The 13629-nt window shown below is 38.9% G+C and overlaps 1 protein-coding gene across 2 annotated transcripts in view; it reads right to left on the bottom strand.

Moving 5' to 3' along the window:
- The window catches only part of LOC145989876 (AP-4 complex accessory subunit Tepsin-like), a 33614-nt gene extending 19985 nt beyond the window's left edge, over positions 1-13629 (bottom strand). Inside the window, exons 1-6 of one of the 2 annotated variants that reach the window (XM_083125348.1) lie at positions 13423-13629; positions 11269-11341; positions 9615-9706; positions 7536-7697; positions 5452-5623; positions 2803-2994 (exon numbers count right to left, since the gene is read on the bottom strand). In XM_083125348.1, coding sequence (XP_082981474.1) covers positions 2803-2994; positions 5452-5623; positions 7536-7697; positions 9615-9706; positions 11269-11341; positions 13423-13494 — 763 coding nt within the window. In that variant the 5' untranslated portion in view covers positions 13495-13629. The remainder of the gene's footprint in view (positions 1-2802; positions 2995-5451; positions 5624-7535; positions 7698-9614; positions 9707-11268; positions 11342-13422) is intronic. The other variant, XM_083125347.1, reaches the window with a different exon arrangement.

The raw sequence follows: 13629 nt of genomic DNA, 5'->3' as shown, positions 1-13629 counted from the left end.
CCTGTCCCAAAACATGGTGCACACCACTTTCTGTACCGACAGCATCTGTTTGATTTTCTTCTTGACCGGAGATCCACTATGCCGCCAATGCATTGACTGCTGCTTGGTTTCCGAGGTGAAGTGCGAAATCCACATCTCATCGCCCGTGACGATCCTGTCGAGGAAATCATCGCCGTCATCATGGTACCATTGTAGGAATGTCAGTGCTGCTCCTGAACGTTTCATTTTGTGTTCGGGTGTCAGGTTTTTCGGCACCCACCTGGCACACAATTTTTTGAACAGCAGGCGCTGCTTGACAATCTCATGCAACACGGATCACGATATTTGCGGAAAAAGGCTACTCAACTCCGTAATCGTGAACCGACAGTTCTCTACGATGCGCTGCCGCACAGCTCAACCAGATCATCAGTGATGAGGGACGGATGCCCACTGCACTCTTCATCATGGACACTTTGACGACCTTCCGAAAACTGCTGACACCAGCGACGCACCATCTGCTTACTCATAATGTTCGGCCCACAGAGCTGACGATGAATGTCAATTGGCGCAATGCTTTGTGCATTCAGGAACTTTATCACCGACCGAACCTCGCATGCGGTGGGAGAAGGAATACGAGCTTCCATTTCGGACCACTGCTGCCTCGCTACTGGCATGCGGCAGGAGAAGGAATACGAGCTTCCACTTCGGACCACTGCTGCTTCGCTACTGGCGCCGGGCGGGATCTGTCCGCCTGGCATATGATTGATACGTCTTAGCTCTGCTGCGCATGCGCAATTTACACGGCTCATTATGTTTACTTTCACGGGAAAAAAAGTAGGGAAACTTACTTTCTGGATGCGCCTCGTAAAAACTGTTTCGTCATAAATACTTTTGTTTGAAAACTAATTGAATAGTTAAATACTGTGTAAATAACTTCCATGACATGGTGCACTTCAACCAAGCAGTCCTTTAGAATTAGAGGTCATTCACTGATGAATGGATCTTCTTCAGTACATCCTTCTTTCCAAATAACATTTTGTAAAAGTGTACACATGGTGTGATTGAATTTCATCTTATCAATCAATATAGCTTTCACAGTTTGTACTGCTTGTGACTTGTACACAAACCATTCATGCACGACAACACTTATTCAGTGATTCAAGTAGAGAAGAAACTACAATATTTTAAGATAATGGGAATATGGCACGTTGTTGACATTGACATGTGAAATAATTGAAGACTAATATTGGTAAACGCTGTAAGTGCCACAATAATTCAAACACCGTTTTCCACGTTAAACTGTGAAATATGCCATGCTTTATAATGTGGTAAACTTGAAATGTGGCTGGTAGCCCTCTACTAGTGTGAACGTTCTTACGGGATGATGTGCTGAACGATGCGATTTCCCAACACTTTCACTTTTGGCACTTACAATGTTTACCACTTTCAGTCCTCAATTTTTACCCAACAATTGCTATGTGATGTGTCTTCAGCTTCCATGTTTCCAATATTTCCTGCTTTAGTAGTAATAATATGCTGCTAATTCATTGTCACCAACAAGGGAGATTTTTGCATCCCGTTTTACATTCCAAAAAAATTGGGACAAACTCAAAAAAAGGGACTATCTCAGCTAACATGGGATGTCTAGTCAGCTTATCCAATTACTCTGGTGTAACTAAATACTAAAGAAAATATCACAAGCCAAATGAAGTCCAATAAAAATTGAAGGGCAGACTGTACACAGTAGAGTACTGCATTTGACCACTTTCGCTCGAATCTTCCACGCTTGAGCATGATACACTCGAATATAGAAAATATTGAATATCATTTTAATGGGATAATCATACAAATATATGTGTAAACATATGACCTGGTAGTATCAGCCCATAATCATCTACTTATTTTCATATATTGCTATGTATTGGTAAGATAGACTAAATTACATTTTTATGGAGATGATGACTATGTTCATTTTAGTTTCAATTTCACTGCGTCTTTCACTTCACGAAGCATATTTGAAGGCCCACTACCACAGACAAATTACGGTTATAAGGGAACAAACGTATACCGATCGTTTGCCTGTTCGAGCGCTATTTGCTCGAGCAAAGAAACGGCCAATTCTGTAAGCCATCTAGTATCATCCGTGCAAACTATTAGACGATCGAGCCAAAAGGCCTCGATGCAGCACTCCAGTACACAGCTCGTATTTACATGAGGTATCAATTGTTATTTACAAGGCTGCAACACTAATCAAGTGAGCTTCGAAATGCCATTTTTTTTTTATTTTAAAGATGGTGCCTCCTATACACACTTGCACCAGTGAAGAGGAGTGATTTCTTGCCATCTGTCAGCCTAAAATTTACAGAAATTTCTCGACAAATGAAAATTCAATATCTCTGTGCATACTTACCACACCAGCAAGTTTACTAATGGAGGAGAAAGTTCGACAATGGCCTGTTTAAAGCAGATGGGTGGAAAGGCCTTCGCATTGGCTCATAAGTGACTGCACGTTGACCCCAATGGCTTATTCTTCTTAAGGTATACAGGCACTAACTCAAAGTTGAAAATATATGTAGATCAGCAATAGGCCTGTATTAAAATGCAGCAAATTTGTTAAACTCTACATACAGAAAGCTACTAAACAAAAAACAAAAACAAATTCAGGTTTTCAAACAGATTTCGGCAGAGTTTGAATCTTCTTCAGCCCTACCCTGAGAAGGCTTCAGTGTAGGTAGATTAGAGTCACCATTCTCCTGAACTCAGGAGTGTATGGTAAGTAAATGTATGTTCGCAGCAGGAAGAGAAAAGAACATGACTGCTCACCTTTAACTCTCACAGGCATTTGTTGAGGCTCTCTCAGTGGAGGAATAGTGTATTCCCCAACATCTGGAGGCAACGTAACAGGCTGGTAGTTACCCACAGGACTGCTTAGGGCATTTTTCACGATTTCTGATGAATTGTCAGGCTGCTGCAAAATCTTGCTTAGTGTGTCTATCATTTTCTCTGTTACTGTTTCTGAAAATGAGAATAGAAGACTATTAAGTTTTTCCTTTGTACTAATAATGATTTTGTTCATTCATATTGCCTTGCAATATAAAATTACACTAAGGAGGAATAATAAATGCTTATGCATTGTTAAATAAGCTGTAACTGAACCTTGCCACTCTGCCACACTTTACTGATTGAATAAGGTAAAAGGTAAAGATGTTATGAAGGCATATGGGGTGATGTAAAGATATAGATAGATTGATTTGGTGTTTTAAGTCCACTTTATGCACAGTAAGGCTAATTGGTACCTACAGTTTAAATTGAGATCCGAACCACTATGTGCCTCCACCGGGTATCGAACCCAGGACTCCTTGATTACAAGGTACAAACCATTGTCCACTACACCATCAGGGAGGCCCTGTAGAGATATAGAGCTCCACATATTCTTGATCTCTGCCATAGTTGGGATGAGTGATCAGCATCATGCCAAGCTGTCTTTACTCCCTCTAGAGTTGCCCCCAGGTACCCATTTATGAGGCTGGGTGGGTCTCAGAAACAGGGAAATGACTGGAAAAATTCCTGGTATAGATCACCTATCCTGGGATTCGAACCCAGGTCTTCCACGTGGTAGCCATAAGCTGTGGTAACCACTCAGCCACAGAGGTTGGCATACTTTATTCTAACTAACTAACTCTCTAGCCTTCTTAAACCCAAAGGTTCATGGCTGCAGCAACACAGGCCTTCCATCTGTCCCTATTCTGAGCAAGATCTATATACTCTGTTCCATCCCTACCAATTTCCTTTAGGTCCATCTCAACATTATCCCTCCATCTTCATCTTGGTCTACCTACTGGTCTCTTACCATCATGTTTCCCAACAAGAATCCTGTAAACTCATACTTTATTCTATTAAGGAAAAGCCATATACTGTATCCCCACAGTATAAAGTACTCAACAACTGACATTGATTAAAATTAAAACTAACCTACATGTGTACTATTGTCATATTTCACCTTTATGTAGGACACAAAGACAAATGCCAAAAGTTCAAACTCAAGGTATGTTAATTTCTAACTGTTCACTCTCTTGTTTAGTTCACTAGGTCATCTTTTTGATTGTTGAAATAAACCTAGAGGGATGGAAGCTTGATTTGATTGGTACTCTATGTGATCAGAGCATTCGGACACCCAGCTGAAATTTAAGTACAAGTTTAGGCTGCCCTCCATCGGGAACACTGGCAGTCAATATGGTGTTGGCTCACCCTTAGCCTTGATGACAGCCTTCATTATCGCAGGCATACTTTCAATCAAGTGACGGAAGGTTTCCTGCGAAATGGCAGCCCATTCTTTGCGGAGCACCGAAATGAGAAGAGGTATTGATGTGTGTCAGGGTGGTCTAGAACGAAGTCGGCGTTCCGAAACATCCCAGAGATGTTCTATGGGATTCAAATCAGGACTGCACAGGCCAGTCAATTAGTGGGATGTTGTTGTCGTCAAACCACTCCCCCACAAGCCCTGCAGTATGGACGGATGCTCGGTTGTGTTGAAAGACACAATGGTCATCCCCAAACTGGTCTTCTGATGGGTGGCAGCATGAAAGTGGTTTAAATGTCAACTTAAGCTTGTGCCGTGACATTGTCATGCAAAGCAACAAGGGGGCCAAGCCCCTCCAGGAGAAACATCACCACACTGTAACCCTGCCACCCCCGAATTGCACTGTCGGCACTATACAAGCTTGTAGATGTCGTTCACCAGGCATTCACCACACCCACACCCTACCATCAGATCACCAGATTGTGTGCCGTGATTCATCACTCCACACAACAGTTCCATGGTCCAGTTTCAACGCTCCTTGCGGCACGCGAGGCAACATTTGGCATTTGCTTGTGTGATGTTTGGCGTATGGGGGATAGTTGATGATTACGCTGTATGACCGTCTTCAACACTTGACGGTCTCTGGAGGTCAACATGGGAGGTCGGCCTTCATGCTTTTGGGTTGTACACGTCCCTTCATGTTTCCACTTCATTATAACATCGGAAACAGCGAACCTAGGGATGTTTAGGAGGGTCAAAATCTCGTGCACAGACTTCTTATACAAGTGGCACCCAAGTACATTAAAGTCGGTGAGTTCCTCAGACCCTCCCATACTGCTGTCTCAAGCTGTCTGCAGACTACTGAGATCGCTGACCATGTGTTGCACGTGGTAGATGGCAGTACTTTGTCGCCCTCTATGATAAACACACGTTTCGCGGTGTGTCCAGATACTTTTGATCACATAGATTTGGTTTATTTTATGTCGCTTTTTCTGTCATTTATGACTAATTGCAATGATGAGGGTGTGTGACAATTTGATGAAATTGATGAAAGGACACCCACAAATAACACCCAGGCTAGGATTCCTTGCATTGTAGCACTAACCACTCTGCCATGGAGGTCGGCTAGATGGATGGAAGCAACAGAACAAAATACAAATATGTACATGCACCTTCTTTCTGGATAGGACTGCTCCCAAATCCATCATACTTTTTTTCTGCTGTCACACTGGACCCAAGACCACCCAGTTGAGATTTTGGAGGTGCATCTTCAAGTTTTGACACTTCTGATACACTTTTTTCATTCTCCAAGGTTTCTGGGTCAAAGAGGAAGTCTAACAGTTCCTGGAAAAACAAACATACATTTGTGTACACTTCATTTGTAAAGTTGAAGTTCTGTAACTTAGCGAAACAGAATAATTCTTAAGTTAATTATAGCAAGAGAAATTATACATTTAAAAATGTTTGGCAATTTTACTTTAATGGTCCGGAATGCAAATACCAATAGAGTACTGGAATAAGCTGGCCCATCCCTAGTTTACGTGAGTTCACATGTAACCATGTGGTCAGCACCATTACCTCTTGTGCAAGAAGTTGCGGGAGTGATTTCCGATACGAGCTTCAAAATTTCTGTCTTGCTACTTGAACTTCCAGTCTCAAAAACTAGAAAACAATGGCATAAGAACTTGATGCATTCACCATGTATCACTCAATAAAAAGTCATATGCTGCACTCAGAGCCTTGGCGTGCATCAGCAAAATGTGAAGAATTAAAAAGTTGTTTCAATAAAATAACAACATTGTTAAATAAGTTAACCTATAGCGTTGCCATCGAGTAGATATTGCAGGACATTTTTTTTCTGCAGCCAACAGAAGTGAAGAGCCAATGCAAGGGAAGAGTGGGGGAAAGCTTTGGGGCAAAGTGTGCTAAGGGGTTATTCATATGCCTGTTTAAGGGCCCAGTTACCAGTCAGGACTGCCGGTATGGGCAAATGTTATCACATTGGATTGTAAGAAAAAAACTAAATCCTGCCTAAACTGGGGATATTGTTTCTCGGAAGCAATTAGAGCTAGACTGCAAAGCCAAGGCTGGATTGAACTACAACTGAGATCGGTCAGAAAATGGAAAAAAATATAGTTCCTTTGTGTGATTTGTGATTTGGACGAACCTTGCTCCGAAAAACTAAGTTGGCAACAGTACTACGGGCAGCTGGAGTTCCCTTCCACATGCGGGAGGAGCGGATTTCTGTCGTCTGCTCGCCCCACAAATGTCAAACTGATCCAAAAAAATGTGTGGTTCTTCTTCTTCCTCCTCATTTACAAAGAAATAAATGAATAATTGACAAGGCTCTACCACTATTCATTGGATTTTCGTGGTAGTTTTTGCTAGGAGTGTTTGTGGCTATATTGCTGAGTGGATTGCAAAAAAAAAAGAACAAAATGAACAACAATGTAGATCGAAAAGCATTTTTTTGGGGGGGAGGAGGGGCAGGGTTGTAGATGATAACATCTACCAGAATAATTGTCATACTGATGGCCAGTAACACTTTTAAAAAAGTCACACCACACCACTGGCTGCACTACAGTTTAGTCTAGTTTTCCTTTATTAAATTGTTAGTTTCTCAATCACATTTGAAATTAATTGTAGCTACATTTTACGCTAAATAACATGGTCAAAGAGAAAATATTAGCTTGCTGGATGAAACTTTAATTAGAATTAAAAGAATTAATGTGATTGGCTTGCATGTTTCCCTATGTAACAGCAGGGTACTTAGGAAGTGGTGGGTAGCTCTACTAAAAGTTTCACATGCATTGATTAGTGATTACATGTATTTAACAGGAACTTTAAGACATCAAGTTTATTCTTGCCTTTAATATGCACAAAAGGTCAACATTTTAACAACTACGTAACAAATCAATTAAACAGGCAGAGATGATGTTCAAATGCTATGACATAACTTGTATGCTTATGTTATGGTCTTTATTTATATCTTCTTTTTTTATTATTTTTACTTTATGTATTTGTCTTTTCACCATTTTTCTTTTTACAATTTTATCCATATAATATGTACAGCAATTATTTGACCAATTATTCTGTATCTTAATCATATTATACTATACTATATTAATATTGTAACCATATATCAGAAATATAAGTTTAAATGTATTCAATGACTTGGGTTGTGATAGAACAGCCTCAGGCTGAACCTTGCCGCAATAAAAAATTTGAATTTGCATTTTGAAAAACAAAAACCTACCTTTGCAGTCTTCCTTACACTTTCGTACAAAGCAGTTCCAATCAATGGGTCTGGAGGCCCTGTACATGAAAGAGCATTCTTAATGGACCCATCATTGTTTCTGAGGTTCCATCGGATACTAACATGGCCATGTTTCACCAGGTGGAGCAGTACCTTCAGAACCTTTACAAAATACAAAAGAAACATGTACAGTCACAGACACTTCTGGGCTGTAATGATTCTACTGAAAGTCAATGGGTTTGTTACAACTCAGTAGCATCCATGACTGTACATTAACCCTTCAACTATGGATTGTTCCATAAAGTAACCACAGGTATTTCCGTTAACTAAGGCTTTTCCATTCATCGTATGCGACTTTTAGGACATAGTGTGACTCGGATAATGGTTGGAGATACAAGTTTTGCGTTCTACGTGAGTCTTGGGGGTAATTAGCAATTAGTAGTTTATTAAATTTCATTATTCTTGGGGGAAATTGCTTTGACTACTCCTGCATAGGGGTTAGAACAACAAAAATATTGATAATTTTAAAAAAATAGTCAAGCAACCAGTGCGGACCATTCAGTATTATGCAATCTGGACAAAAACTCTGGTTTTAGTACAATTTCTGTGAACTTAAAAGATTTGTGAGTGTTTTAGAGCCATTTGTCAAAAATATAGCTGTATGCCAGTGGAAACATTGGTTCATACACCCAATACTGAAACCTGTGATATTTTACTATGAAAATATTACCTTTCTGATTTTTAAATATTATGTTTGACATGTATTGATTATGCTGTGTAACAATTTTCATTCTGGTAAAACCTGGGATTCCCTATCAAACAATTACCTGAAGTTGAGGATCTTTTTCATCACAAAATATTACTTTCTTTAAAGATTTTTCTACTTTATGAGCAGGTAAGAGTGGTAACACAGATATTTTCTGTTAGGACTGTCCTTCTCCTCTCGAACAATACCTAAGCCATCACAATACTCCACATAGTTTCCGAGATGTGACATGTTTTGTCTTGCATGGTGCATTCATTTGTCCACCCAACTTCTGAAAATTTTCAAATTTTCAAAAATTTGTAACTTTGAACATATTTGTTGGACAAGTCTAATATTACATATTTGTCATATTAGACGAAATATCTATCAGTAAAAAAAAAAAAATGCAAATCCATGACTATGAACCTGCTCTGGATAATTTTGCGAGGAATGACCCATATGAACTATAAAACACAAGCCTCACCGAGGAATATACTAGCCGTGAGTCCAGATGCCAGAGCCTTGTAGTATGCAAAATGAAGTCCAGGCTGTACAGCATGAAAGTGAGGTTGACATTTTGGTATCTTTGTAAAGTGTCACCATAGAACATATAAAAAATGGGTGAAAAGTTCCTCTTGTAATAAATTATGAAATATAATGCCATTTGAAAGTTTAAGTAGGGGGAGGGGAGTGTAGTCTGATTCAATGTTTAATTCGATGTTTTATTATTTTCCTTCCACTCTCATGCATGCTCAGTGTCAATTTTTTTTCTTTCTTTCCTTTTGTTGGTAAGCTGTTAAAAAAATACTCCATTCCATTCTCTTAAAACATGGTAACTTTAGGTATTATCAGTAGTGGTGATTGGGTGCCAAAACTGGGAAGGAAAAGGGGGGAGATGGGGGCAAGGACAGTTTACTTTTTCTTGTTAGACATGGTTTAGCAATAAAGCCCATAGTGCAGAATTGCTTGTAAAACTTCATGCACAGATTGGCTAATTGGGACTGAGCCTAGAGTTTAACCCTACATTGGTCGTACACGGTCTCTAGTTGTGGGTGAGTGGTATTAACATCACCATTTACCAATGATTGTTTTGTCCACACCCTTCCTCTTTTACACCACGATTTTGCTTTCAGTGTTAGTCACATCTTCAAGCTGCTGGGGGGGAGGTCATGATTATGAATCATTATGAATGTCTGTGTATGGAGCTAAAAGGAAAATCTGGCAAAATACATGTACACCTAATAATTAATTTTTTACCTCTTCATTTATGGTATTTAACATTCACTTCTTGTATAGTTAACTTTGTACAGTATGAAAGGGAGAAAGTAACTTACCTTTAATTTCACTGCCAGAGAAGGTTTTTCCAACCTTTGCAGAAGATACATAGTCAACTCCTGGCAGTGTGAGGTAGATTCATAGCTCACATCTGGTCTTTGGGTTAAGAAACGATAGTCATTTTTTACATAGATTGAAAACATGTTTTTTACCACCTGTGTAGAAAAGCAAATCATGAATGAATGATAACTGGGGAATATTTAGGCATTTTCTCAAAACTTCAAATTTACTTCCACATTCATTTCCAGAATTCTATAAGTTTACGGTAAAAATGTCATAACCGGGAAATGGATTTCTTCAAATTTACAGGAGAAAGTACTTACGGAATTGAGTTTCTGTGCAATTTCTGAAGGTCATAGAAGCGTTTTCTCACATTTTTCAATGTATTTTTCTATAATAATGTCTGTTGCTTGCATTTCCATCCATGTACTTGAACCGGACGTTGCGAGCATCTGATGACGTAATCCCCCGGCAAGTGTTTCCAAATACACAGTTTTTCACTATATTGCCCAACCTAACCTAACCTTACCGTGATGGTGCCTGGGGCTATCTATCGTGAATGTTTTTTGGGGGCTATTCGTGGATGGGGAAATACTTGAGATGACTGGACCCCTCTCTGATTTTCTTCATTTTTGGCATACTCACTAATTAAGGCCTCCTAATCACGAATCTGAAGTTAAAATTTGTCGGAAACGTCTAGAAATTGCAAAATAAGCTAAAATAAGGCGTTAGTTTTCGGAATGGAAACTGTCGATTTTCGCAATTTTTTTTTTTCACAACTAATACTCCCAATTATTTGCAATTTCTAGATCCTGATACTACCATGACACCAAATTTTAACTATGTTTGCTTAACCTAACCACGTGCCAATGGTTCAGTAAGTATGAGCAGTACTATAAAAATCGGAGAGCAGTCCGGTCGTGAAAATTGATTCGCTTATTTTGCAATTTCTAGATGTTTCCGACAAATTTTAACTTCAGATTCGTGATTATGACGCCTCAATTTGTGAGTATGTCAAATATGAAGAAAATCGGAGAAGGGTCCGGTCATCTCAAGTCATACCCGTGAATGGTTATACGATCCCGAATGGTTTTTGGGGCTATGCGGGAATGGTTTTCGGGGCTATGAGGGAACTTTTCTGTTAAGAAGGTTGAAATACTACTTTGTTGTTTGAAATACAACGCTAGTCAAGATTTGCCCGCCATTTTGCGTGTTCAGGAAGTGAGAAAAGAACGAACAATAATTACTCGATATGTCGACAATAGATACTAATTTCGTTAAAAAAAAGTGAAATCCCTTGTTAAACAATATTTCGCAATGCAGAATAGGTAAGTACGAATGTATAAAAGTAGAGAATAAGAATATTTTTTCCTAGCACTCATGTAATAAAAATATCACTAATATTTATTCTATACACTCTTGTTTTTAAATTAATTAACGCGTGGTGCAACAGTCCCTGAGGGCCAGGGCCTACTGACTGCCGGTCTCACTCCCAACTGCCGATGTGGGAGATCATCCAACCAGTTACAGGGTGACATGTGGTCAGCACAAAGAACCTCCAGTCGTTGCTGTAAGTTTCCGTGACCAGGTTACGCTACTTATTCGTAGCTCCCCAATTTTCTACGTTGCACACACACTAATTTATAAGGATACCGACAATCTGCTCAAACATATATCCAGGTGTTGGACTGTCACTTTCTGAAGTTGCACTTGCTAAGAGAGACAACTGAAAGAGGGAGAAAAACAATAAATATGTCAATAAATTTGTCACTGTTGCAAAAGTTATTCCAGTTTATCAAAAGAAAATGACACTATTGATCTTTATCGAAAGACAACCAGAATTATGCTCGTATGTGTCTAGTTGTATACAAACTTAATTCAACACCCACCATATTTCTAGCACTAGCTAGGTAGTTTCAGTGATTTAATAACTATTCTTTCCTTACACTTATTATCTCATGTACTTTACCACTTTAGTAGGTAAAAGTATGGTAACACTTTACTATACCGGAGACGCATTTCTTCAAATTTACAGGAGAAAGTACTTACGCAAATCATTTTCTGTAGCATTGTTGATGTTCGGGAATGTAGTTTTGATCCATTTTAATGGGAATGCATGTGTTTTTCTACGAAAATCTATTTCCGACGCGCTATTGCTGCTGCCGCCATTTGCTTTCTGCACGAGAGCACAATGCGTAAACCCCGTAGTCAGCGTTTCAAACCACGCCGTGTTATCACTACAAGATAACGTGTCGAGGATGCGTCGTGAAGTTGTTGCTGGGTGTGGAAGATGCCGCGGAATTTGTAATTCAACATGGAATCTTGAAGAAAGAAGTGGAAGGTTAAAATTAAAAGAATTCCATGTATTTTCTTTCATCAAGAAAAACTGATGTTGTCCGTATATGCTAAATTGAACGAAAGGAGTGCTAATGGAACCTAACCTAGTAGGCATACCACGTCCCCATGATGGTTCGTGGGGCTATCATGAATTTTTGGGCTAACGTCAATGGTTTTTGGGGCTACCCATGGATGGTTTGTGGGGCTAACATCAATGGTTTAATAATTACTCTTTATGTCAAAAAATCAATTTTGGTAACATTATAGTATAAGGGAAACGGATTTCTTAAAATTTACAGGAGAAAGTACTTACTGAAATCATTTTCTGTAGCATTGTGGAAGTTCGTGAATGTAGTTTTGATCCATTTTAATGCAAAAACATGTCGTTTTCTGCGAAAATCTCTGTCCGACACTCTGTTTCTGCTGCCGCCATTTGCTTTCTGCACGAGAGTACAATGTTCCGTGTGTTAAGATGACACAACCCCATAGTCAGTGTTTCAGCCTCGCAGTGTTTTCACTAGAACATGACTTGTAGAGTATTTTTTTTTAACTATGCTTGCCTAACCTAACTTAACCTAACCTAACCTTACGGAAAATGGTTTTTGGGGCTAACATGAATGGTTTTTGGGACTAACGTAAATGGTTTGTGGGGCTAACATCAATAGTTTGTGAGGCTAATATCAATGGTTTGCGACGTATTAGCATAATTTTAAATCCGGGCACGAAAGTGAGGTTGCAAGACTGCATAAATTGACAAAACACTCGTACAATGTGCCCTGAATCAGTACGCTATCGTCCGCCATAATGTGTTACAGAATCGAAATAACAAGTAACAGTAAGTACTCGGAAATGTAAGAAATAGACATTTACTTAGTTAGAAATGCATTATTTCACCTTAGGAAATGTTCTGCATTCCAAAATAGTACGTTAGCAATGTAAAAAAGAGAGAAATATATGATTTATAGGTGTTTCCCTTATACTATAATAGTATCTCAATTTTTTTGGTGAAAAAATTTCGTGAAATGTTTTTAATTTAGGTACTTTTCGGTGAACAAGGTTGCAACACTGCATGCACACTCCAAATCGACAAAACACTGGCACAACGCGCGATGAACGGGTAAGCTATCGCCATATTGTGTGTGGAAATAAGGAACAACAGTAAGTACTCGTTAATGTAAGAAATAGACATTATTTTCGTTAGAAATTCATTATTTCACCTAAAGAAATGTTCCGCAATGCAGAATAGTACGTTAGCAATGTAAAAAATTGCGAAATAAATAATTGATAGGTGTATCATGTATAGTAAAGTAGTACCAAAACTATCATACCGTGCTTGAGTAATCTAAAATAATTAAGAATAAAAATAGACAGTCGATTTTTGGAGAATATATGAACCGTATTTTTGGTAAAAAATATCTTGGACACCCTGTATATTGGACCAATTTAATTTATGCACAATATGACTTTTACCTGGTTATTAAGTGCTACTTTGTCCACAATATCAGAAATTACTCCACCAAAGCCTTTCTTTAAACCCTCCATTATTGTCGTCTGCAAAGTTTGGGGCTCTAATAATCAAAAAGTATAAATTTTCAATGTATCAGAGACGAAAAGAGTTCCGAATTATTAGCATTGTGCTTCCATCTTGCGACCTTATATGTAACTTGAAGAAGGGGA

This window comes from Lepisma saccharinum, chromosome 7, assembly GCF_977018435.1.
Source record: "Lepisma saccharinum chromosome 7, izLepSacc3.1, whole genome shotgun sequence".
Classification (NCBI taxonomy): Eukaryota; Metazoa; Arthropoda; class Insecta; order Zygentoma; family Lepismatidae; genus Lepisma; species Lepisma saccharinum.
The sequence above is the reverse complement of the archived record's forward strand: the minus strand, read 5'-3'. Positions and strand labels throughout refer to the sequence as shown.